Source organism: Haliotis rubra, unplaced genomic scaffold (genome assembly GCF_003918875.1).
Source record: "Haliotis rubra isolate DU_JTF1 unplaced genomic scaffold, ASM391887v1 Scf255, whole genome shotgun sequence".
NCBI lineage: Eukaryota > Metazoa > Mollusca > Gastropoda > Lepetellida > Haliotidae > Haliotis > Haliotis rubra.
In genome coordinates this window covers 401,017-428,586 of record NW_025766614.1, presented here as the reverse complement: position 1 = coordinate 428,586, position 27,570 = coordinate 401,017, and the positions used below count along the sequence as shown (strand labels likewise).

Sequence of the window (27,570 nt, the reverse complement as noted above, 5' to 3'; positions counted from 1 at the left end):
TAGCTTTTTATAGCTTTATAAAATCTTCGCATTTTACATATATTTTACACAGAATTTCGATTCCCCTTCTATAGTCTATACTTACATACATATGTACACAGCTGTGGCTGATATATACTATTATGTACACCACTACTTAACACGCTCCACTGTGTTGCAACACTGCTGCTGATTACAAATTCTGAAATACTTTGCATGTTGTCATAAGTCATGATCCTATTCTTTCGCATTATGATTGGAATTACTATAAATATGAAAATCGATTTATATATTGACATGATCGGCCAGGTTCACGGAGCATGTTGTAAATTCTGGATGTATATTTAATACTACAGATGGACAACACATGAGAATGTACAAAATGGCGTGGAGTTGACACATAAATACGAAGCACTATTTGTCAATAAAAACACATACCCGATTTTATCCTAAATACAAACAAGACATTGTAGCTATATGATGTGTGATTAGGATGCACGTCAAACACACTTCATCTTGGTCAAACACATAAAGATCACGTGCTATGAAACTGATATCACATTTGAGGTCATAAAATGATATCTACACCAAGTTCATTCTTGAACAATGTTTATAATCTATAGGATTTCAGCACGGGGGAATTCTAGGGATCGCCAGATAATGATGGATGGGGGTGGGATGGGGCAGTTAAGATTTTGTTAAAAGTAGATGGACAGGTATAGTAGTAGAGATACATATATTTATGTAGGACTTCAAGTATAGGTGTTGGGAAGTTATTGGACATGGGTTAGGTGGGGATGTTGTCCGGGGCGTGATGGGGACCCGGGTGTAGTAGGATGGGCAGTATATATTACCAGGGTAAGGTGGGGCTGTTGTCTGGGGCGTGATGGGGGCCCGGGTGTAGTAGGATGGGCAGTATATATTACCAGGGTCAGGTGGGGCTGCTGTCAGGGGCGGGATGGGGACCCGGGTGTAGTAGGATTGGCAGTATATATTACCAGGGTAAGGTGGGGATGCTGTCAGGGGCGGGATGGGGAGCGGGGACACTGGAGGATGGGCAGTATATATTACCATGGATGAAGGAGGAAGCTTACCTAGGGTTACCCCGGAGGTACGTACACAGATGATTGATGGATGGGTGCGGTTGCCGGGCTATCTCGGCGAGGGAGGGATTTGGCTTCAACAATGCTTCCAGACACAAGCACATAGTGAAGAAGATTCTAAAAACATTTGCACCAGCCCGGTCGATATCTACAATCTGATATCTTCATGTGGTTAAATTCGATTCAAGTTTATACGCTTGGGTGAATGAGCATTCTATTACAGTGTTCAACACGACACCTGTGGATTGCCTAAATCTCTAAAATATACATACAACAATTCGTATAAATAAATAAAGCATGACGTCTAATTTACATATCATATTGCAACTTTGTACACACGTCTGGCAACGCCTTACTTTTCAATGTCTTTGACCCCAACATTGGGTTGATGCGTAAGTCGTATATATTACGTCCATCAATGCACGTGCATCTTTCCCAGACAGCGATAAATATTACTTCCGGTGCAAACACAGCTACTGGTCGTTCTAGATATTGACGTCCAGGACAAGGTGACTTCTAGTCAGTCTTGTGGTTTCCTGGCTTGAGAATTGGTACAGCGTAAAGTCTACCTCATTGCAAGTCGATGTACAATATCAGTTGCATCAACACCACAACCGACAGATATAACTGTCCATTTCAGTTTCGAGCATAAGTATGATATTGTTGCTCTCAATATGTCTGTTGGTGTCTTGAAGTGTCCAAATCTACCTTGACCTTGATGTCTTAGTTGACCTTGACCTTAACGGTGGTTCTGACCTTCAACTCAGTTACATATGTGCACGTCCACATCTCGCTCACATTTTTTACATTTCACATAACAGCACCAATGAAATTTGCACATGCACCGTTCAACAATGGTCTTTTTAATGGTGGTATAACCTCGCCCACAGCACATCAGCTCACAACCGTCTATTGCTTTTGAGGTCTTGTTGCAAATTCTCCCGTGGGTTCCAAGCGACCCAGTCCTTTTGTCAGGCTCACAAAAGTCCGGCGACCCGGCCATGTACACCAGATCCGCTTCTGTGTGTGGTTTGAACTGGTCGTTGAGGGGCACGAGGTCACCCCTTGTCCCCGTCACCATATGGCGAACCTCTGTGGCACCGTCGAACTTCTCCTTCAGAATGCGTCCTACTTCGCGGAAAGATGGCATCGCTTTCCAGCACGTTTTGGTTTCACAGGATCCGGAAACTCCATGGCACTTGCATTCTACTTTCATGAAGTCTTCTATTGCCTGAAACAGCAAGGCAGATCATAAGTAACCAGGAACACAATGTCATGAAAATAACGTCATGTGCAAATATCATAGATATACTCCAACTTATTGACCAAGTTCATGACCGGAAAAAACTATTGCCCGCTTTTCTGACATAATATGCATTATTAAAGGTTACAGAGATTTCTTAATTCTTTCATACTTTTCTATATTTCTGTAATCATTTCGTTTCAAGTTTGGCAGACAAAAGATTTCCAACTTGGACTAAGTACAGTGGCAACAAGACGGTCACCGATAACATTCCTTGTCAACCTCAGAAAGAGGAACGATAAATATTGACGACCATTTAGCCTCCCTTTGCAAGAGGCCATCTCATTAGGTATGTGTCCCTGTCTGAATTTTACACCCCAGACGAAGAATTACTGTCCCTGGAACCAGCCCAGCCATGAAATGCATACCACGTCCAAGTTCAAATCTGTGTGGCCATTTGGCTTTACGGGCGATACCATTGATTACACCTTTCACGAAAGTCGTAAAGTCGAAATAACATCGCTGTCAAATTTGTACGTTCATCCTTTTTATGGGCTTTACCCCAGAGCTATCAGAGGGGACGAAAATGACTCGAGGAATTCGATGCAGTCTATGATATGGGACCATGGGTTCTTGGGACCGCACACGCGTTGGTTAATGACAGCCGATACTATTCTCCCAAAGGCTGACAACCTGTCATTTTCGTTGCATGATTAATTCGGTAATTTGTACTGCACTATAATCCGTGGAAACCAAATTATACTCAAAGTATGTTATAAACATTATGCGAGTAGATTAGGTTTGTTTTTATTATCAGATTTACAACATATCTTGCTTCTCTGAGTCAAACTCCATGCCATAAAAGCTGGTGTGGTAGCAGACAACTTTATTCTCTTTTTTTGTTATTTTTGAAATATATTATAGGGTTTTGTAAAGATTTCATTGGTTTAAAACACATTTAAATACACATTCTTAATGATTTTGTGTAAGTATATGAAATGTTTCAAATACCGACTAATTTACAAACATACAATGTCACTGTCATGTTAACTTAATAATCACGTATAAGTTACTTGTGAGAAACATCTGGTATGTAACACGTGGGAGTTGTACATTGCACGTGCACAATTTTTGATTGGCAGGAAGTGTCACTGTAATGTACATCTTTTAGCCACAGATGTCCACTGTCTTATGTAACAGATGTGCCCACAAACACAACTATTTACAAGAGCTGTTGCTTACATTGAGCTGTTATCCACAACTATCGGTTGTCAAATGTTGATTTCACATGTGCATCCTAAACTTAATAATCACTGAAAATGACACGTGTCAAATTTGAAAGTAACGACGTCTTAACTTCCCGCATCTACACTCAGTGGGATGAATGGATGAAATGTAAACAAAATATATCTCAGACAGCAGAAGTCATGAAAACTTCAACCGTAGAACAAATCCCTTTATCATAATCGTAAACGTGCTTACAGCGAAACTTGACCCGAGAGAGTTGTGGCAAACGAACAGACCAGTGTTTAATTGTCGAGAAATTGGCCGCTCTCCGCCAAATAATAAAACTGTCACCAGTGATAAAGTAATTGTCGGACTGATACAAACACTCTCTCAGCAGTAACGAGCTGCTTTTATCTCACGTTTTCCTAAAAGTGGAGTGGCATGTTCGATTAGATTTCCTTCATCGGATAGGTCAACTGTACAAGGAACTTGCGCATAGGATTCAAATTAAGAATGAACGTCGGACAAGATTGGAGTGAGCATCGATACTGTTGGTATGCAATCTCTTTGTTGTGGCGACACAGACGACTTTCTTAAAGATGGTATTTTTTGTTCAAGCCATAAAAGTGTAAAAATACGATTCGGGCCAAATAATAAGAATCATAACCAGCTATAAACGTCAGACCTCGACGAATAGACGACCGTTCAATTCTTGGTGACACTGATTCATCGCGAGCCTGTGAGTGTTTATTACCGTGTCCCAAGTATGTGGTCCTCCAACAACAGATTCGGAGAAATTAACAACCGTGCAAAACATCATGTACACGGCTGAAAACATAGCTATTATTGCCATCAGTGACATAATTTATGAGCGGTGATTCTTTATAGTACTCCGGAATATAACCCGCAGACAAAGGGATTATAGCTACCTGGGTCTAATTGCGCGTAATTAGAGTTGGAGAGGCAGTTTTACGATGTCGTTCCACGGTTATGAAAGTCATTGAGGCGATTGGTTAACAGTAACAGGTGGAACCAATCAGTAATTATCGTCAAATTACGTCATATCGTTACCTAGCAACCAGTCATGATGTCACTGAGGTATCGTTATCATGCATTACTAATGCCATATTGTTTGTATAACGGGTTCATCACTTTCAAATTCCTTAATACGTAGTAACGTAAGATTCTGCTTGACAGCATAATGGAATCTTGGCGTGGCCTTCGAAGACGACTGGGATGGTAGAACTATTATTATGTTTACATATACTGTTAAATTTCTGTCTACTTGTACACAGAACCGTCGCGGAAGAATACGTGTCGATGTGTCACGCCTCACCACCCGGACTGGGTGTACGTCCGCCATCTAGATCCGAAATAAGACCCTCCTTTCACATGCTTCATATACAACCAAACAGCCTTTACTTTCAGTATTTACAATATTTTCCCCGGCCACCGATAATGTTTGTACAACGGTTGTCATTGAGATTCATTGTGGAGATGTTTTATTTATTTCACGTTTGCTAATCCGTCTCAAGATCTTTTTTTCACTAAAGGAATTCATTCCGAGCTCGCCAATCTTTAGTGTAATGGTTTGGGAAACCACGTCTGTTTTGCAAGTATGTAGATTTGGAGAGAGTTTAAACATTACCTCTCTAAGGTTGACTTGACAAAGGCTTTTGTGTGTCACTGAGTGGCATGTGGAAGGATTTCAAAGAAAAAGAAAAAGTCCTAGAGAATGTACGAAGTTGAATGATTGAAATAGCTTCTGAACACTGGTAATGAAATATTGATGTATATTATCTATCATAAAACGTTCACGTAATGGTTCCAGAGTTTTCCAGGAGTCAAAGAGTTATTTCCAGAATGCTATTAAGCACATATCTATGGCCAAACCAAATTTCTCTCTTATGAGTTATCTTGTTTCGTTTTGTGATGTAAATTGTATACAATGTTCTAAATATTTCTTATTTTTAACAACTCATGTCATTTTATGAGAACTGGCACATACAAGCTGTACAATTTACTTTGGAATGTGGAAAGCGTCGAAGCCATATGAAATGCCACAGGACGATGGTAAACGGCGCTTCGCTAAATAGAAATTTGCATTCACAAAAACATATTACACCCTTCATGGAACATTGGACATGAGTCGGAAGTTCTTTCTCCAGAAATCGAGATTTAATCGCCACTAATAACCGACAGAATTTCCAATACACAGGCCGCCCTTCGAACACCGTAAAACTGTCACCCAAACATAAAAAACATGTTTACGATGAGCCAGAGTGTAGTGTAGTAGGAATTCTTGCCGAGAGCTGTCTACAGTTTGAAATAGTTGCTTGTCGGTACGTGCTGGAACACCCAGGCAATATATCCCGAGTAGATAGAAACACACAATGTATCCCACGTTCAAGACAGAAACAGGCCAAAACATCATTAACCTAGGCAACTGAAACGAGGAACACAGTCGCGATGCCAGGGGAATAATAAACCAGTCAACGAATTAATTAGTAGGTTTATACCTGAGTTCCTCTCTGAAGAGAACACGACGTGAGTGAAGGAAGAAAGCACTCTTTGAGTGACTTACTGACATCGTGGTTTGCGGAATTAAATTCATCTGAATGCTCAAAAGAAAGATAATTTCGTCGGGGTTTAGATAAGGCATGCGTTGTCAGTGTATACGTGGAGAGATCAGTTCTATTACAGCGGGATCGTTGACACTATATTGACTTAATTTTGACCTGCGTTTGACAGGCATTGTATCCGAGCTGACGCGCGTAGTGGTAGCGGCGAATACACAAGGGATAATGGGAGACTATCTTATCGAAATGTGATACTGTCAAGTCTACATTTATTAATTTGATTAATCCGTCTAGTCCGTTTATTGCCAATGGAAATTGAAAGCTAAACAATTGCTTCTGAACTCTTTAAAATGTCTCTTCAAGATTAAAGAAGGTATGCAGACAAGTTAATACACCATTGGACCCTTTGAGAAAGCGACACTCCTATTTAACAATGTCTGACGTAAGGTACTATTGACATTACACACGGATGTACATGCGTCCATACTACATAGTGTTATCGTATGTAATTGCCCTGAAACTGGGGTTTGGCGATGGGAGCGGGGAAGAGAACGGTGGGTAGGAAACTGTGAGGTTGTATGGCTCAAATCCCAACCAGCATTGCAAGTAGCTATCCCACTTCCACCACACACACTAGAGCTGCAACTGAGGCCGAAGTTACATTTGTACATGGAATGGTGTTTGCAAAGGCTTGTGACATGCGTTTGAAATCTCAGAATAATTTCTTTTGGCGCCAGTCTATAGGCATAATGGAACCCTATTTATAGCGAACATAGACAGAGACGCTGCCCGCTAATATAAACTAAGCACCAACGTCCCACGTTGCCCTGCTATGTCGGACGGCGTGATCGGTGTATTCTTCACGTGCGGAATATGCTTTGTTTATTCTTTATATTGAATTGAGTTTGGGAGGAGAGTTTGAATATTTGCTTTGTAGCAGTGGCAATGGATTCTGGATGTACGAGTACTCGCCGGGACTGACGTTCGGTGCTAACGCCACTATTCCTTCCCAATTTTACGTCAACGTCAAACGTGTCAGGTTTACATGTAAATATATACAAAAGGTTTGAAGTTGGTATTAAACTAATTATGTTTATATGCATAGTGTCGCTTAGGTAGTTACCGGAACTGATCCAAAATAACACTACGATGATATGGAAAAACGCCTGGAATGAAATAACCGCCGTTTACGTTATGATATATACTGTGACTTACAAAATGACAAATTACTTGTGAGACGGTCCCTCAAACCAAATTTTCCTCTTATAAAGAAACGTTGGTTTTGATTGACATAACGAGAAATGTAGTTGGACGTTCCAGACCTTCCTGCTTCAGGATACTTCAAGCAAGAACGTGAAGAAAGGAATTTCAGATGGTATAACCATTGCCTCTCCACCACCATGGCCAACATTTGAGACTTTTAATGACTTGTGAACGTTGATTATTCTGCCAGATGACTACACCAAGCTATGTTACTTCGAGTCTGGATGCAAAGAATAGACTTGTGATAACAGGGAAGCGTTAGACACACGACGTGAAACATAGTTGACGCGTTTCATTATGTGTATGAACATTAAAGATGACATCCACTAGTCAAGTACAACGGAATGCATTTCATGACGTGTATCATCCACGGTGGGTACTGTGTCATTTGTGAGAAATAAATTCAATAAAACGTCATTGTACTTCAAAGTGTCATTTAGTGCAGTGGGTTTTAAAATAGCATAGAAATGTCTGATTTAGTTTTTAAGTGTCTGTTTGAGGTGAACGACTCGTTCTGATAAAACACGATACACTTTGATTAAATATACTGAAAATACACGTCAAGCTACGAGGTAGACACATTTGTGATGGCTGCGAGTACACTGGATTCTTAACTCCTCTGACCTCGTGTCATCTCGTGTCATCTCGTCATGTCTCGTACATCGAGATTAACGCAGCCTCCATGTTGGATGGCGAGGCTTGATAAATTTTCACAGAATGGTAACAAATGGCTGCTGACAGTTAAACCGTCATGACGCTAGGTGTCCTAGTTTTTAAAACACTTTTGACATTGATCCAGGAAGTGAAACATACAATCTCTTAGAAATATGCAGCATGAATGTTAAACTTCAAATTTCTTTCATTCCGCATATTTTCGCAATTCGTCAAAGGTGCTACGGGATATCTGTACAGGCGAGCTGTATATCACCCCATATGCCTCCAAAAAGTGGTGAATTTGTGTAAATACTGAAAAACATGACGTAAACTTGCCATTTATAACACACTGTTATCAGAGCGACTTTAAGATGTATTGAATGTGTCATTTCAGTGATATGACCATGACTCGTGCTTCTATTAAGGACTCCAATTATGCAAACGTTAATTGTATCGTTTTTCTACTGTATCGGTGATAACGTGCCTGCTTTACTAATAAAGACAATTTTAACTAGCAGACAATGTTCCCTGTTTACTAATGAGGACATATTTTACGAGTTCTGACAACATCTTAGCCTAATCAGGTAAATTTTGCCCGGGGAGACTTGCCAAGAGCATGGATATCAGTTATGTTGAAAAAGTTGGTTTACTTTCTGAAGTGGGTCTTCGGTAAGAAATTTGGGCAATTTGGCCCATTTGTACTCTTAATAGGTCCTGGCTTTAGACATCCAGACGACCTTCCTTTCATATCGATTAAATTGTTGGTCACAAAAGTATCAAATTATTTATATAACCATTCCATGAAAACTTTGTAAGAATGTTCTACTTCGTATTACACATGTACCGACGATTCTTTTAAATATTTTCTACGCCCCAAGTTGTATAAACACATTTCAGCCTTAATGTTGGACATGTTTCGAAGCAATCGCTGGTTATGCAGATCATTTGTTTAGAGAATAAATTCTCCCTGACGCGTAGTTTATTACACAGAATCGAATTTTCCGGCTAAAACATTTTATTCTTTCACGGGATTAAAATCAAATAGGCTGAGTGCATGGCGAAAGAGGCGTTTGAGAGATGAGAAAGATTTCCGTCTCCGTCAAACTTTACGACATATTTTTACGACAATGAAAATTAAAAGTGGGATTTGCAAGAGCGGTTGACGTTCTCTAGGTGGCGGATGAATCACACATCAAACTACATTTATTGCTCCGCGTTTCCGCCTCTTTGCTCAACCGTACATAGTCCTTAGTCTTTCTTCGATTGATCACGCCGTCTTGGGTGCCAATAAATTTGTTATTTCAAAGCAGACCAAACTGCCCCAAGTGTTACGAGGGACCCCCACCCCTCACTCTACCCTGGTGGTCTAGCCCCAAGGGAACTATTTTCAGACGCGGGCTCAGTCCGGATCAGTAAAATAGTTCTGAAAGCAGTCACACCAAGTGATCAGAAATGTTCAAGTGCAGGGTTAAAAGAATTAACGAGAATTTCATATGCAAAAGCGATCATGATTGAATAAAATGTGCAGTGAGAATTTATGGCCGCTCTGGGTATCTGTTTCATGCAGGCTAAAATTTTACTACACGAATACTTTCTTTCAAAAAGGGGCATTTCTACAAAATTATGCTCACATTCTGTGCTGAACATGAGCGCTCACAGCACTAAAACACTTCATTTCAAGTGATATTGAGCATAAACGAATTTAGGTTTCGATGTTCTCATTGTCGAACACAGGGGGAATTACAAGATGAAATGCGATTCTATATATACATATGTACATCCTCCCTATCTTCAAGCGTTCATCACTGCTTGTCAGTGTGTATGACAGAACGTCGTATATCTTGGAGCCGCGCACGCTGGAGTAAGAGGATGTCAAGACCCATCCATTGCTTCATCAGTAACAGAGATCTGTGTACGTGTTTTCCGTAGTCAGTGACACATCAAAGAGGGGGTGCCAGTATCGTTAAGTCCTTCAATTGGTCACTTGCAGAGGAAAGGCCGTGTGAAAATAATTAGGGTTAAATGGATGAACATGTAAATTTTTAGAACTGTTTTACACACTATCAGAATCACCACACCCACCGGGTCCCTATCTGCAATTTGCATGTAAACTGATTAGAACGAGATTGAGCGTCACCTGCGGGGCTCCCGTATGGCTTTCAAAGGATGGTATATGTTTTAAAAAACGTGTCTTATGATAATGGTGTGTCAGTTGAATTTAACGACTTAATAAAACTGGAAGAAACATTTCTTTGTGGATTGTACAGCCCCGGCAGTGGGTGGTCGAGATAGTTGCCCTTGCTGGAGATCAGCACTGCTAATTAACAGAGGTTAAATCCAGAGGCTATTTACATACTGAAGTCGATATCTTTGTGGGGATGCTATTCGAACCGGCCCGGGGGTGGTGATACTCGCAGATAGGGAGCCTGAAGTTGGGCTAGGGGGTGAGGTGGCTCAATGTGAAATGTGTAGGGGGGTGGCGATAGCATGATATACAGGTGGTGTCTGCGCCACAGCCTCATGTTGCATCTGCGTCTGTGTGGAGGCGGGATGGGGATGTATGACTGGGTTCTGTATAGGAAAGTAAAGTGGCTGTAGTACGTCGTTACGGTGGCAGTACATACTTGTAATAGATAAAACTACAGTTACGTTATTATAGTCAAAATCTTATATTTTTTAGATTATTAGCTGAAGTTTTACAACAAACACGCTGCTCTTACACCGTACAAGAACTCTGGAGAAGCATGGAAATGGAGACTCACATGGAGAATGACATGTACATCCCGACACTGTGTACGTCATTATCAGCTTCTCCGTGTCCATGGTATAAACATGCATGTCATTCATTGTGAAAACTTGCAAGCAAAACAATTATACGTTTCGGTAGCAGATATTTACACGCCAACAGTGTTAGGGATAATTCTAAAAAGCCATCATTCAGCTCAGTCCAACATATAGTACATTTCTTTATTTCCATAAGGGAGAGATGAGTGGACGGCGCTGACAGTTCGAGGTTTAGGTAGGCCACGTGTATACAAACACCCGTGTTACCTGCATCTTATTTGCGTGTGTATCACTTTAACAAATCGCATCACTTTAGTCTTAGACACGGGCCAGCGGAACCGAATCTGCGCTCGTTTGTCGGAGGTATTGGGTAAATGGAAGCAAGATGTAGAAAATGCGAGTTTGGTTGTAAACATTTATTTTCTCCCTCTGTAACAGCAACTGTTGCGGGTTTGGCTGAGTGAATCTGCGCTACTGATACGGTTTTATTTACATCCGTTTTGTTAAAGTAAATATATTTTCGTAAATAAACATCCATGTAATTACTTGTGTACACACATTATAATTCACGGGATTGGCGTCCATATTGTACCGTGTGATTTGTTACGACGTGGGTTGTACGTGCCATGCGACGAGCTTCACGCAATATTTGAAATTTCACATTTTTAAACATTGACAATGATGATTGAAGGGATAGAGAATTCCTTTGAAGGGTGTTGCCGGATTTAGGCTGAAGGTTCTACCATATCTTGCTAAATCCCCTATTTAGGCCAGTGTTTACATTTAAGGATCTGTCTTTGAAAGAAAATCGATGTAAATATCGTCCAAGAGGTGAATCACACTTATAAAAAGATCTTTACCCCACCTAAACATGATATGTCGTACCGGGCGCGCAAATAAATACAATACCGTTTTAACACTGAAACTGTTCTTAAGCAAATGTAAATATAATGAGAAAAAGTGACAATTTCTACAAAAGACTGAGGGAACAATTCTACTCAAAATAGATATGAAGAAAGCGTAAGGGAAAAGCTTTTGTCTGCGAAACGTCTCCGTTTCCTAGAGCTTCCCCGGGGACACTGAGGAACGTGCCTATATTCTTGTGCAGTTGTATCCTTTACGTATACAAACAAACAGCGGGCGGGCTTGACACGCGAGTGAAGGTGGGAGACCTAGCGTTATTTGTGCCAGCCAGTAACTCATGGCATCAGAGATGCATTACCTTTGTAGAAGAGTCTGTTACAGTTTAACCCAAACTTTCATCAATGTTTTTGAACGGACTTTTTATTTTCTTAATTTTGAAAAAATAAACACCACATGTGGTAATTCGTTTGAAAGCTCTTAAAATTCCCTTTCGTTTCAATAAAAAATCAAACAAAATCATTGAAAAAAAGTTTATCTTTTCCTCACAAAATTCAAACTATCTCGGATATGTAATCATAGAATGTTTCGAGTGACATTTGGTTGGAATCGTCGCGTTAACTGTGTGGCACACAGAATTAAAAACATATTGAGAATCATTTGAAAAGAATTTTGAAATGCACAAGTGCCGATACTGTAACGCATACCCTCGTGTCTATCTCCTCGCTGCTCCCCAATACCCTCGTGTCTATCTCCTCGCTGCTCCCCAATACTCAGGGGTCTAGTTCCCGGCTTCTGAGAGCCAGCCAAAACTTCTGGAGGCTATTTACATATATGTCAACAGCAAATGATGGATAGAATACAAAGACTGCGAAATACCCTAGCCATCCGCGGAATGGTAACATTACTCTGTTCAAAACAGACAGATTGTATCGAGGGATAATGGGATAGATTAATTGGCAAGCTCTTCTCTGCTATGTCAAATTGCTGCATTTTACATAATTGAAACACGTTCCCTGTATTAATACACCAGAGTAGTACATAGATTTATCGATTATTGGGGATATATATCTTAAAATTAAGTGAAAAAACACGTGCTTCCAGATTAATTCAAAGGGTTTAACTTGAAGGGACAAAATCGTACGTTGACATATTCAAGGCAATTTGGACAAGTAACATATGTAACTGTTTTAATTTATAAATATAATAAAATAGCGTTTCATCAAAGAAATCATAACAGATAAAATCACAAGACTTACTCATTATAACTGTGTATAGAGCAATCAAACATCTATTACTGTTGGGAATTTATTTTTTATAAATTGTTTGATAAATAAGCAGTCAAAGAAAGAATTTCATTGATGCTCCATGCAAAATTTGCTGGTGATATTATCACAATAGCCAACTAGCTAAAACTCAAAGCAATTGTGCCTGGCACTATGAATGCGATACTCCTGTGGCTCACAGATTTGGTACTGTTAAGTGAGTATATCCGGGATAAACGCTATAAACTTCATACAAATTACCCCCAGATCAAAGTGCCCGGGAGTTGGGATATTGCGCCAGATAAAGAGAAGTTTATAATCTAAAAATGCCAAATTGTGTTGACACTCGTTCAGGCTGAAACATGCATAATGTGAATACAGGTTGGATACGACCTTAACATATTAACACGAGTTGGTCTGTATTTGTAACGCCTAGCCACCAAACTGTCAACAATATTACAACATGCTGTAATAATTACAATTGATTTCCACAAACTTTTCCAAATTTCGTAAAGAATAAAGTTAAAAAATAACAATGATTTGTTTTAAACTGATTTCTTGTGATGAAAATGTATGCTTCGAAAGTACAGATGTTTAGAATATGTGATGAGGAAAACACATTGTACTGTTTTATTTCGTTATATTTCCGATTAATAATATTTAATAATTTAATAACCATTTCATTAAAGCTGTATTCGATCACATGCGACATGATAAACGTTTGCCTCCTAGTTAGATTCTACCCCAAGCGAGTTAAGTTGCTGTCTCCCATTCACACGAGCCAATGTTGGTAGTTGGACGTGCAAGTTAAGTTGCCTGTTTCTGCTAGATATTCACACGAGCCAATGTTGGTTGCTAGACATACACGTCTGATGATGAACATGTACTGTGGTAGTCAGACGTGCAAGCTGTCTGTCTCGACTAGAGGGACACTGACAGGGGCCAGGTAGATAGTCTGGTAGCTAGACGTGCGAGACTTTCCCCCAAATACCACCATCATGGGATCTTGCGTCTTAAAGCATTTGAAACTTATCACTCCGGTTAATTGTACCCTACCGGATACCACAAGAGGCTGCGTGACAGCGTTCCGCGCACCCAACCACGCTATCATTTTTAGATAGTCTGGCTAATCGGGGCTGTTGAGGAGGTAATCCTCTCTTCAAGGGTATCACCAAACAAATTAACTCGTGTTTAGACACTTGAACGGCACGACCGGCTTCGATTGGCGACTCGGTTGACACTCTGAGAGTCGTAAACACAAGTTGAAATGACGTGTGTCGTGCGTTGGAGACTCGACACAGACAATAAGGCAGGGATACTTTCACTTAAAACACTGCCCCCATTCCGTCCATTGTTTAATCGTGTAATTGTATATGTTTTTTTCGTCAAAACGCTAAGGAGGTATGTTTGAAATATCATGGCCTGTTATCTCGGTATTTTTCAACACAATGTCCTCTTTTGTAGGTAGTCATTTTAAAATGCATTCAGTGAACTTTTGCCGTGAAGGTAACGAGACTGACAATACGATCCGGCTCTTAGACGTACTTAACGGCGAAAAACGTGTCCATCTTAGCTTTAGGCATTTCCAAACACGACTCGGGGACACAGTGTGTACATTCAGCATGTAAACTATGCACTACAGATGTGCAAATTGCTCTCATTGGCATTATAGCCCTGAAAGCATTTTTAAATGGATGTTATCATCTACATGTCAACATATTGGAACGGATAGCGTGCTTCTCGACGCCAAGGGAGGTAACTCTAAACGGAAGGGCAACAATCAGGTGTCGACAGACAGGGGATTCTGTGTAGGCTGGAACCCGTCCTCCGCCCTCCTCGCGTGTCAAGCCTGGAGATATTTTTCAACAATGGGAACAAAGGGTCGGAAATGTTGCTAGTGACGATCATTCGCGTCTTGACGTATTTCAGTCCACCAACACTCTACTAACACTTACATACAATCTACTAACACTTACATAAACGTGCTAACATCTGATGAAAGAGCAAGCATACACTCCGAAACGTCGTGTTATTCATAATAAAGAAATTGACATCCATAAATCTTGCTTTTCTTGTGGTAAAACTGTGTTCATGTATTTGAAAAACGCACCATCGTGTTGTATAAGTAAAACGTACAATCAGACTGATCACAAAGATTATATTTGAATTGCAAATTAGATACATTTTAGCCTAAATTCCGCTTTATAGATACCTTACACGAAACTAGCAATACACATTTCCTTTTGTCTTTTTGCTTTGACTTTTTAGTCACTTTAAAGTGTACCTTTCGCATGTTTACAGATTTTGTTATTTTCTTTTAATTGACGTCACAGGACATATGGAGAAGCTCATAGTGTATATATCAACATATATATCAACGGAGTGAGGTTCTCCGTACATCGTATATCTTAACAACATTATTTCCAACAACCCCCGTTGGGCAGGAAGTCACATAGCGTTTGATTGACGTATTGCAATCTAACACAGGTGTAGTGTAATTGACAATGTCATTGGTCAAGGGTAGCCTAGTAAATTACCTCACGTATCAACATGTCGGACTGTCGTGGCCATCAACTGATGGCTTTCTCAGTTATCGACATATCAATCTGTCTGTCGGTCGACACTTCACCTTTCAAGGTGCCAACTTACAGGTACGTCGGACAGGTAACACCAATCACCCTTATGTTGACTTATCAGAGACTCTAGGGTGTCAACGCCGGGGAAACAGCATTGAACTGTCTACGTGAAACAACTCAATAAAACAACAATCTTCAGACCGTAATTGCGGAATCGGGTGTCTGTCTAGCGCTGTGACTGCTCTGTGTATATGTATACTCCCGGTGTTGTGTTTAAACCTCACACACCAATCTCGGGAGGCGGTCATTTATTTCACACCCATTGTTCTCAATGAACGAGTGCGACTTTTTGTTTCCACAACCGAGCGCTGGCGAGGTGAATTTCTCAACGTCGATCCTTTGTTAGATGTTGACAAATTTAGACAAATTTACTTGTAGATACAATTGTTGATTCCTTAAGGAATTTACTCGAACAATGAAGGTACGGCTGTAGCATTTTACTTTGATAATCAGATAAACCTGAGCGCGATTTGTCCTTGGTTCAGGTGACGTAAGCATGTGGTACGTTACTGGAGTTGAAGCTTCAGTGGGTTGTATTAACTGATACTGACCGTGTGTCATACACATAACACCACTGGCTTATTAAAATACAATATTTCATCAACTGTCCTCCTCGGTATGTTTCTACTGTTCTTTTAACGTGATGTATTTTGTAATCTTAATCTGTTAGTTGATGATTGGTGTTTTTTAACAAGGGGTATTTTTGTAGTGTTAAACTGTTAGTGAGGTTTGGTCATTTGGGTCGGGTAAACTTATATATTTAAACTGTACCTAACAAAACGCGTGTCGAGAACCCCAGTGCTCAAACCTCCTCGCCCCACAAGCACTAATGCGGCATTAAACCCCCAGCACTCCACAATAGCACGGCAAACTTCCTATTTTTCATTCAACAGACAACGCAAATCTCGACGAGTCCCCTTCTATGGGTCATAAACGTGACTGTACGAGATCTTGTTAAAGCACGCTCTATCGTCTCAACCTCATGTTTCTCTACTTTCCCTCAATAACGAGTTGCATTTGTAATTTCTCTGTCGTACAATGGGGAACATTTGGTAAATATATCTGTACCCGTGGTGCATTTCAGATCTAAACTAGACATCCATATGTCGTTATGTCTTTCAAAGAACAAAGCATTAATAAAAAATACAGTTTCGAAAAAAAACACATTTGAGTCAAAAAAGCTAAAAAAAACACCTGTCTACTCATTGGTTAAAGGATCATGAATATTCATGTAACCTAGCTCTGATGTTATGGTGACGCGTGTACATGGATGTCTACCAAAACCTTGGTGTTGTTATTTTTTAATGTGGTCATTTGGTTTAAAGTGCTAATTAAGTCATGTAACTTTTCCGGAAATACTGCGCAAGCGCAAACATCTACTTACCCTTCTTCCGGCTTCGTTGTTATGGAGATTCATGAGCGCACGTGCTGGGTTTTTCTGTTTGCGTTTCTTGCCTTTTTCCCTTGCGTCCACGAAAGCCTTAGAGAAAGCCGTTCCATAGGCAATATTATGAGAACACCCTGACCACTCAAACCCCTCGGGGCTCCAGCCCCTCACCGTCCGGTCACACCCACATTTCTGCAACTGACCGCTACTGCATGCACGTGTAACAGCGTGCGCCACCCCGGCAGATGATATTGCATGTACAAACGCGGCTTCCCTTGTACCTGAAATATAAAAAAAAAAATTCTCAATTTCTGAGATATTCTAAAATAGTTATTCTGAAACATGGAAAGAATAAATAGTTCAATATAAATAGAAACCTGAAAATATTTTTAAAAAATACAGGCAAATCAAACTGCCTTAAGATGGCCTAAAAAGTCCTCTGATTAATGCTACGTGCTGGTTAAAACGGACATAAATATATTATTTGTAATAACGAAAAAAGTATAATTATTGTATTATAGAATCCCGTTTTCACATTGCATTAGATGGCGAGTTGACATTTAATCAGGAATCGTGTAGTGGGGATTGTCATTCAGTTAGCCTGGCAGTATCTTGCTGTCCACTTTCTCAGTGAACGATACGTGTATCAAGTTTAGGAAAACTAGTGGTCAGGACGTTCGTCTAGCACTGACAAATTCCTTTAAGTCACAAATTTGTTATTTGCATTTAACTGGAAAGGTTGCGACTGTAAAAATAGGCCATTCCCTCCATAGGTTTTCGTACCGAAAGCAAGAAATGGGTGGTAGTCTTGGAACCCTAATTGATAATGCAAAGGTCAGCCAAGGTGAGAGTTATCTACTAACGAACCCAGCTGATACGTGAATAGTCATTATTCAATTATTCGGCGTGTAAACCTGTCGGCGTTTGAAAATCTCTCGGTGTCTACTGTTTAGGTACATTGACTTCATTGTCTATATGATACATCATTCAACACCAGCCTTGTTAGATCCGCAGTGTACCACAGCATAGCTCGTGATGCTGGATAATCTAAAAGCTCTCGTTTTCTCTGAATTATGTGAACCGCACAGAAACGGTAGTTGTAGTTTACAGCGGTCGTTATGTCGTCTTAAATGACGCCGAAACTAACGCAGGTGCACGTGCCATAAATTGGTGGAAATAAAGTTTTAAGTAGGTCTTATTTTATTGTTTAATCCTGTTAGTTCTGAATCCGGAAGCGACGGGCTATCTCAACAGTGTAATTTTTCAATGACAACAGCTCTTTTGCTGTCGGTGTAATCTCTAATATCAGACGGGAGCCTACTCGGAATTTGTGTAGAACCAATCCATGTCGGTTCTCATTTGGAAGAGGTTCCCCGAGATTAGCAGTAACGAGGAAAAGAAAGGCGGGTGCAAACATTCTTCCCTTCGCCATTTTTATTGCTTGTTTAAGATGGAAAATAGTTAACATTTCTCACTTTAGTTTCCTATTAATTGCTTCTAAACTACATGAATACGTCAGCTCATTGTCCATGTATGCATCGACAGACATTTCGTCTATGACACTAGCTAGATAGCATCGGATCCGTGTGAAATTAGGCCGTAACACTTATCCGAATTTCATTGATAGCTTATAACATCGTGAGATTGTAGCGCAGCCTATTTAACAAGGTCCCGCTTGTATCTGATACTGGATAATTGCGCTGCACGGAGCAGGACAAGCACAAAGAGACAGTAACTCTGTTTTAATCATGTGAATCCCTGCCCACCAGATTAACTACTCTAACCAATACTGGAACAATCGACGGTTAGCAATAACCTGATGTTAAGAGTCCAAAACAATCATTAAACCTTTCTTATGTCATCCATGAAAGTAACTTTAAAGTCTAAATGACACGTTTCGATTTAGCCTAGTCCATATCAACATTAACGAGTGTGGCGTCCTATTATACAATATATACTACCATTGTTGAACGAAAAATATATTCATATGTTACATTACCTTGTTTTAAAATAACATTCCCAAAGAGTCTTTTAGAGTCTGTTGTTGAGCAGTTCCAGCGTCGGTTTTCAAACTGAAACTGGCATTCTTCTATGGCTCTCTTTGCTCCAACTTTCACACTTTCCATAAGTTCAACATTTCGTTTACAAAGTTTCTTTTGTCTTTTTACTAGTCCTGCTAAAGAGTCACAACTTTCTTCATTCTGTATTGTGGTTGTTGACGACATCAGGGCACTGAAACAGGAAGTGAAATCGTTATCATATATGGCAGTATGACGTCATCCTCGATGACGTATGACAGAATATGGCGTTACTACACTGGCCGAGGAATGGCCGTATCAGACATGACACATTGTGTCAAGGAATATTTGTCTGAAGTAGTTGTGTTTGTATCCATGTCAATACCCTTGCAGCGTGGACTTTATCGTCCTATTAATGACAACGTGACGGTGATGAAGATTATGCCGACTTTGACGAAGTTGATGTCGACATGACTCGGTCAATACTCCAAGAGAAAATTAACCGTCAAGAATTGTGCACATGATTCAACACAAACAAGACAATTAGATTCGTTTGGCTGCCAGTCGGGACACACCTAGACGTCAGAGTGATTCCATTAAACATACGTTCATTTCGACAAACAAAGCGATATACTGAGATACCAGAAAGTTATTTAACACACACTGCTCCTATCCGTTTAACAAAATCAGAACTACAGGCACCAAGCCTTGCTGCTTCTGTTCGCTGTTATTCGGCCTAACCGAGCCCTTTGATGTGAGTTTCGTCCCGCTTGCAGTTCTATCGCTCATATAACAGAAAGCATATGATAGGCGTTCAGCAGAGGAAGAAATACAGTCGAGATTGTATCTGCAGTTTGCGGATCAGTTTCAAAGATGTACATTTCCATTATATGTACATTGCTGTCAGTCAGGACAGGTACATGTACACAGCGGCGGAAAGTGGGTCTGGCTGCTGTCGATAAAGATTGCGTGACATGGTTTTCTCTTAATTATAGATCACAATAAATGGTACAGACATGCCCTGTTTTACCACGTGTGGCTATGTAGATCACCGTGTACATCCTCAGTATCGGCAATATCACTTACAGTATCGGCGTGTTGGGGCGTCAGGTTTTAATTATGATGACAGGTAACAGCTACACACGTGTTTCAATGTGTAACGGTTGGTTATGGGAATATATCAAATATAGACAAAGAACACCACAGGTAAAAATGCCAATTCTTAGTCATTCTTTGAATTCATTCACAAAGTGCTCCTCCCTATACGTGCGACAAATACCATTACATAGATACAGCCGATGACGTGTACATGAACAGATAGTAATCGGGCCAGGCTTAAAAGGATTCAAACGCTTTGATATACAAACATTTAAGAGGGTAAGGAGAGGGTCCATCTCAACGCCAGGTCTTCCATTCATGCCATACCACCCTCAAGCAAACGCCCTCCAATCGCTCGAGGCCCTGCATTATATAGTGCCTGTTCTACCTACTCTACTGTCTCGCAAAGTGGATATCAGTGCTCTCGAGTCGGCCATTATAATCCAAACCTACTTAACCCAAGCTTTCAGCCTTAAACACCCCCGAACCATTGCCCTACCCAACAAAACAAAGGGCACTGCGTAAGACTAATTTGTGGGGACATTATCGATGCTGTACCCGATATTGAATCTCCATCCTCCTTCAGGAGCCGCTTAAATGATCGCTTTTAATGTGTATGCAATGTGTTCCTGTTAAAGTATAAAGATATACACATGTATGCTATAAGCAGGCGAAACGATTGTATGTATAATGCTACAAAGTTTTATCTCACCACTGAGAAGGTGACAAGTGATTATAGTATAGGGGCGAATATTAACAATTATCACAATAAAGTGATCGATTGAGACGTTCGCAAATTTGCACAGTGTATTTGAAGGGCCTTATATATTTTTATAAACTTTAGTTCTGGAATTACAATTACATTTATCGTAATACTTCACAAAATGAATTATTTGATGAAAAGATTACATTGGTTCACATGCGTGGCTCAACTACCATTGCGACAAGCTTTTGTTGAGGATTATCGAGGATTTTCATACTTCACTCTTGTTACAATCTACAACCCGTAAACACAAGTATTGGCAATATTCATCAAATTTCGAGATTTAAGATGTATGATTCTGGATTACAAGGATACACATTTCACATAAACAAGACGACAATTTACAATATTTTATCTATAACCCTTTGTCCTCAAGCTCCACATGTAACACATTTCAAACTGTCACTCATAATTTCTAGCAGATAATCCTTCAGCTAACAGTGAAACCCTTTGGGCGCCCGGTGATATATGCTTAAGCATGGTGGTATAGCGTTCCAGGGATGGACGTCAGGCTTTGTGTTAGGGTTCCGTAGGGTCAATTCCTAATTCGTAACAACCGAGGATGACATCTAAGCCCTCATATCACAAAGAGCCACACCGCTCAGGACCAGAATGCTTTGTCATGAATTGGAGAATATCTTAAACATTCTGAACATGTGACGTCGCTGACTAAACTATATTTATTTCACAGTATTGCACGATTTGGAAGCATTCTTGCATTATCATGCGTTGCGGGAATGATTAAAGACTGTGTCCTCTTGAATCCTTTAAGCCCGCTTGTGTAATGCGATTGTTGTCAATGTAACCTCCAACTATTTACCTTAGTTTCGTACAAATCGCCTAAGACGGTAAAAACGTCACCATTTCTGTGGAACTTTAGAAGAGTCATTCGGTCAAAATATTTGAGAAAATTCGCCTGTATCGATATATCAAGGGAAATAAAATCTACTTTGTACGCAACTAACTGGAGCCTGTGTGGATGAATGTATGATATTTACTTGTTCGCGGCGCAAGCAACATACTTAACATTCTTCTAATTTTGTAAATAATTTCACGTCTTCCGAAATTTTCTACACATGAGTTAGTTAACACAGAGCGTAATAATAAGCAGAATGCTTTAGAGTCAGCGTCAGTGACTGTTAACCTTGTCGAGATGGCGCTCTGCCACCGGGAAGCTAGTAAACACCACCGCCACAAGTTGACTTGATGGGAGTCGTGTGGCTATTTCCATGTGTAGGTCAGAGACTAGCATGTTATCGTAAATTTCACTTGTACCTTTCCTCACGTTTTCTAAGGTGGAACAGGGCCATGAAATCGACAACAGGCACACAGGCTCGCGAGCAAGAAGAGAAAACTCTTCGAGTAAAACTTGGGAAGGAGTATACACTGTACATATATTGTAGGAAACTAAAAAGATATTATACATAAACTATAATTTTAAATAATGTTTCGTCTGGTTAGATTGGATCATTGTGTTTAGTCTACAAGGAACGTTGTCTTGAACAACATGGAGTAGGCAGAGAATGACATGAAAATAACAACTGCAGTTGTTGACACTGTTCAACATTATTCTTGCAAAGAGTTGTTTTTTTTAATAACATATTTCTTTAAGATATTTTGTATTGTTTACGATATATTTCCCAACAATACATATATGGTCGTCTCAAGTACCTCATAACCATAAACAGTGTCATCACTTGCATGTTAATTACAGTGTAGAACAGACACTTCAAGTAAATATGGTAGCAATTGTCCTGTTTACGTCATCATATTAACACGCATGTGACAGTGGACGTGTACACAAAGAAACACAAGCACGGGACAATAACCATAAACAGCCCATACTCCAATACAGCATCATGTCAACTATGTAGAATATGTCAATTTCTTACGTATGTGTAAATTATCGGGAATGTGAGAGACAGCCATGTTGCAATCATGTTTATTGCAAATGGTTATGCGACACTTGTATACCACTTTAGTATCTTTAGAAAACAGCCGTTCCCGAGACAATGGCGAGTGTGATAGTACAGGTACCGCTCTCGGGCCTTTGTGAAATAGATGGGTTTAATTGACATGGTCCGCCTGTTCTCTGTGTGATGCAATGTGATATCGACATCGCTGTGAAGATGTACTTGACAGATAAATGTCAATTAACATATTTCCCTTACCTGTGTACATTAAGAATCGCACTTCAAAGTGTAGTAAATATATTAGGCAATGCACTTATCTCTAATTGAACATTTATATATAGAACGGAGGTAAATCGGTCCAATAGTATACCTGAAAAAGTGTATCCTTCATACAAAAATAACCTCCCATCCTTTAATGTTAATTGTACATGTTACTACTTCAGTTCCTTGAATTTATTGAATTATTTTCAAGTGGGCCTCAGACAAGTTTGCCTTAGTTAATTTTAACTATCATTTCCATTTATTTCATACGGATCCTCTGAATGTAACATATAGAATGGAATAAAACCGAAACAAGAACTCGTATGGAAAGGAAGGGTCAACTGCCGATTATGGACTGGTCTGGAATTATCCAGAGAGGTCGTTGTCGTAAGATGGGGGTGGTCTTCACGTTCCTGCTGTGGGAAGAGTAAATATGAAGATAAAACGGATCAGAGGCATTGAGCTCTGTTTGGCGGATAGTCGTTTTCCCAACTCCCTGTGTCTGTCAAGGTTTAGTTAAAGGGAGCATTGTGGCTTTATTTGCACGGGGATTTCAACTTAATAATCTTGTATTAATACTGGAGCTGAGAAGCTACACCAACCTGCACTTGATAACCTTTACATGTGTGTACTGCTGGAATAGTGTTTAACACAAATTGTGAAAATCTGCTTCGTAAGTGCAAAATATGTGGATCAACACAATATTTTTGTGAATATTATTCTTTAGGAATTTGACTTGTTTGAGGTTTGCCTTGGTCCGAATTAAAGAATAATGGTAATTTAACCAAAAGCTTAAATGTGGTGAAAGTGGTACATAAGTATGTTTGAACTAGAAGACTCGGGTGTAGGGTTCAATAACTTCCATTGTCGATGCTAATTACCTGGAGCTTGCCTATGTCGATGCTGAGTTGCAATAAATTCTAAGATCAAGCTCCTTATTTGGACATTTTAAATTGAATAATAACGAGACAAACCTGAAAGTTAGTTATCCATTTGCTGTAAAAGTATGGTGCCTTTTAATTAGAGCTCACACATGTGTTAGTGTAGGAAACCGAATTTCCACATCAGTAAAAGACATGCTTGAAGGAGCTGGCCGCGCCAGACATAGACTTGACAGACAATGAAACAGACATGTTGTATATATCAAGCAGCGATGTACATTTCGGAAGTGGGTTCTAACTTTTTCTCGAGTGTCTTCAGTTCTTCAGCTTTGTTAAATTTCATTTGAAACAGTATTTGCGCGTTGGTTGATGAGGATTTTCTTATTTATCGTGACAGTCTTTTCCTGACCTAGAGTAAACGAAGTTTAAACTGACATTTTAGGACAAATTCCCGAGTCAATAACCATCCACGTGATTAATCAGAGGGGGTGTCTTTTAGACAGGTTTTGACATTTGCGTGATCAAAATAAGATTTAGTGGAAATGAATAAAACCAACCTTTTTACACGTTTTCCTCCCGAGATGTTTACAAAACATCCATAACGTTCTTTCCCCTTTCCCCCAAGCTCCACCCAAAAACGCCCCTGCCCACACAAGATGACACATTACCGGAATTCTTCCCACCCTCACAACTCAGGACACCCACCCCTACCTAATTTAGCCGCTTCCTCCGACAATTCGACGTGATTCACTCAAAGTGAAATAGATTACAGCACGTGACTCTCGCGACTAATTGATGCGAATAGCACATGTCACTCATCCCAAGATTGCAATGACTTCGGCGTGTTGAGTCTTTACCCTGAATAACATTATTTCCACTATGTTTTATCTGAGAAGGCCAAATCTATTTTATGTCCATTTTTTATCTTGATAGATGAAAAGTAAATAAAGATCGTTGCCCAATGTCATTAGATCAAAGTCTTGGATGGAACAAATCAGTGTGATCTGGGCATATGCATGTGTAACAGGCGCTCTAGCGAACATGCTATCAACTATTTTTACGTTATATGCTGATTGACGTTTCCTGTACAAACTTATAAATAATACAAAAATGAGAGGCACTTATCCGAAGCGAATCTTGTATCTAACCTTTTTGAAATTACATGTCGAATCTTTAAGAGCAGCTGCTAAAATAAGATAACTTTCGTCAATGAATGCGGTTTGTGCGGTTTGTTCATTTATGAACCTATGTGATCAGCAACCGTTTATATAGACAACAATTCATAAAATATTCAGCGTATTCTACACAAGCATGGCGATACCTACCATACCTCCCCCAAGCGGGGGTTATTGATTTTCATTGATATGATGAAATAATAACATTATCACTAATTGAGACATATAATTGATTTGGTCTTAAACAACGTGTCATTTAAACAATGTGAGTCTGTAGACTAGAGGGATTGCAATGTAATGGACATTCCAGTTTACGTAAATCTCCTCCTTGTCACGCGGACAAAATTAACTGTCATGTGGTAGAGTTTTTATGAATACCCTGTCTTGACTCGAAAACGGCAAGGTGCGTTAATCCTTCGAGCTGTCACAACTCTATAGCGAGCAGACAATCCGTCGGCTATTGAACTTGTGTAGACAGCTACTAACTAGGCCTAATTACCCAATTGATGACAGAATAGCTCAGTCCACGCCTAATTTGTTTAGGTATTGTCTAATTAGAAGTTGTTACTGTCTTGTTAAGTAGTTAATGTCTATCGAATGAATGAATGAATGAATGGTACTGTCTTGTTAAGTAGTTAATGTCTATCGAATGAATGAATGAATGAATGAATGAATGAATGAATGAATGAATGAATGAATGAATGAATGAATGAATGAATGAATGAATGAATGAATGAATGAATGAATGAATGAATGAAGTCAAAGTTGATAAATGTTTCTCCCTCTTGTCTATGTCAGCTGAAATGTGCACCCATCATCCGATGTGACAGGTCTACATGCGATTAAGCATATTACACCCAGGAGAGGATGATAACATCAACTCTCTGACATGGGCTGCACATAAAACCAATTCCGAATACAAGCGCCAGAGTCAAATTACACTCACCCCCTTTCAGTTCCTCCCCTATGTTTATTTATGATTGTGTCACGTTTGATAACCCAAGACGATAAACCTTACTTTTTCTTACTTTAAAAAAAGTATATCTTTTCAACAAGTTTACACCTCTACTACGCTGAGAGTTTAATCTCAGGGTTGTGATTAATGTTTCTAGGGATAGTTCCGTGATATGTGGAGGATGTGCATGCTGGTTTGCTGTCGGTTTTATGTTCTGCTGGTCGATTTCATTTCATGACGTGGACATGTTGACATATACGTGTGTCAATTTCATGAAATATGCTCTTTGATCGCATGTATACTTCACAGGGTCGTGGACCACCACTTAGGGTATTTTGAAAATGCCAAAACAAGACGCCTACGTTGTTTTCAACTTTTGAGCATATGAAAAAGGTTATCAAGATATAACATTAATTTTAATGGATCATCAGATGCATGCATGCAGGAATGGTTGATATATCATTATCTAATGTGTTTATAGATAGGCACACGGTAAATGGCTTCAATATTTGCAAGATTCACGATGTTTTTCGGGTCGGTTGCTATTTCAGATACACACAGTACAGTGTTTAGATCGCGGTAATGCATTTGGTCCAGAACAGACGAATGATGAAATTATTTTGGAACTGTTTGTAACTTATATTTAAGAAATACAAAAATGTTTACCTGATAAAATGTACAGATGTATAATGTTTAGCTCGTTAAAGATAAACAAATCATTTTGCAACACGCACCTGTACGGAATGTTCTCTTTTTAAGAAAATAGGATGTCAATAAAACGTTTAATCATTTCCTTCCGGAATCACGAATCACAGACAAACGTCATTCTAATAGACTGGTTAAAGTTAACACGAATGATTCTGTCGCTCTATTAGATGATAAATAATAAAAAAAGATTGGAAAGGTTTAAAATTGTCGTGTCTCAGTATTAAACAATGACAGTTCCCGTAATGATTGAACACAAGTAAACAAAGTATCGATAAAGAAATCAATATACTTACAGCCAGCGCACGCCCTCTGACAGTCTTATAACGATTACTATGGATATTACTCCAACAAAGAAATGAAAAAGCGTGTCCTTGTTCATTGCTTGAAGCTCTCAGCCGTTCCCTAGATGTTGATTTCGGGCGTCAGATGAGTGACACAAGGTGAAATTGACAAGCGATCAGCTGATAATCCGAACTTGTTGATCCTGTTTGAAACATCCAACTGAAAATACACTGACTACTATTCCTCATTTCTTGGCTATCACATACTAAAAGAGGATGTGTTAAACAACGGTGAAATCCTCCTCGCTACCTTCCGTGCTGTCACCAACTTTATCCCACGAAACTAAGCAACATAACTGCTATAGTCTCCATGAAAATATGATACTCCGTAAGAATGAACAAGTTTTACCCCTCTGCTTAAACTGTTACCACGTGTACCGAGGGAGACCAGTGTTCTGACTAGATTTCAGCGAGCTACCCTAAGTGCTGTAGCCCTCCTACCAAGCTCCGCCCACTTTCAGTCGGAGGCACGCTCA

The 27,570-nt window shown here is 39.7% G+C and overlaps 1 protein-coding gene across 1 annotated transcript; it reads right to left on the bottom strand.

Annotated features, from left to right (window-relative positions):
* Positions 1 to 27,570, bottom strand: LOC124279703 (protein Wnt-4-like). Its single transcript, XM_046715539.1, has 4 exons — positions 27,047 to 27,570; positions 18,981 to 19,213; positions 16,979 to 17,262; positions 1 to 2,313 (listed from the first exon to the last, which is right to left on the bottom strand). The coding sequence occupies exons 1-4, from the start codon at positions 27,130 to 27,132 to the stop codon at positions 1,846 to 1,848; spliced, it is 1,071 nt and encodes a 356-aa protein (XP_046571495.1). The 5' UTR covers positions 27,133 to 27,570; the 3' UTR covers positions 1 to 1,845.

Coding starts and splice junctions, on each gene's coding strand:
- LOC124279703 (XM_046715539.1), bottom strand. CDS start 27,132: ATGAACAAGGACACGCTTTTTCATTTCTTTGTTGGAGTAATATCCATA. Junction 17,263..18,980: donor GAATGTTATTTTAAAACAAG/GTAATGTAACAT, acceptor TTTATATTTCAG/GTACAAGGGAAGCCGCGTTT. Junction 2,314..16,978: donor ACAACGAAGCCGGAAGAAGG/GTAAGTAGATGT, acceptor TTGCTGTTTCAG/GCAATAGAAGACTTCATGAA.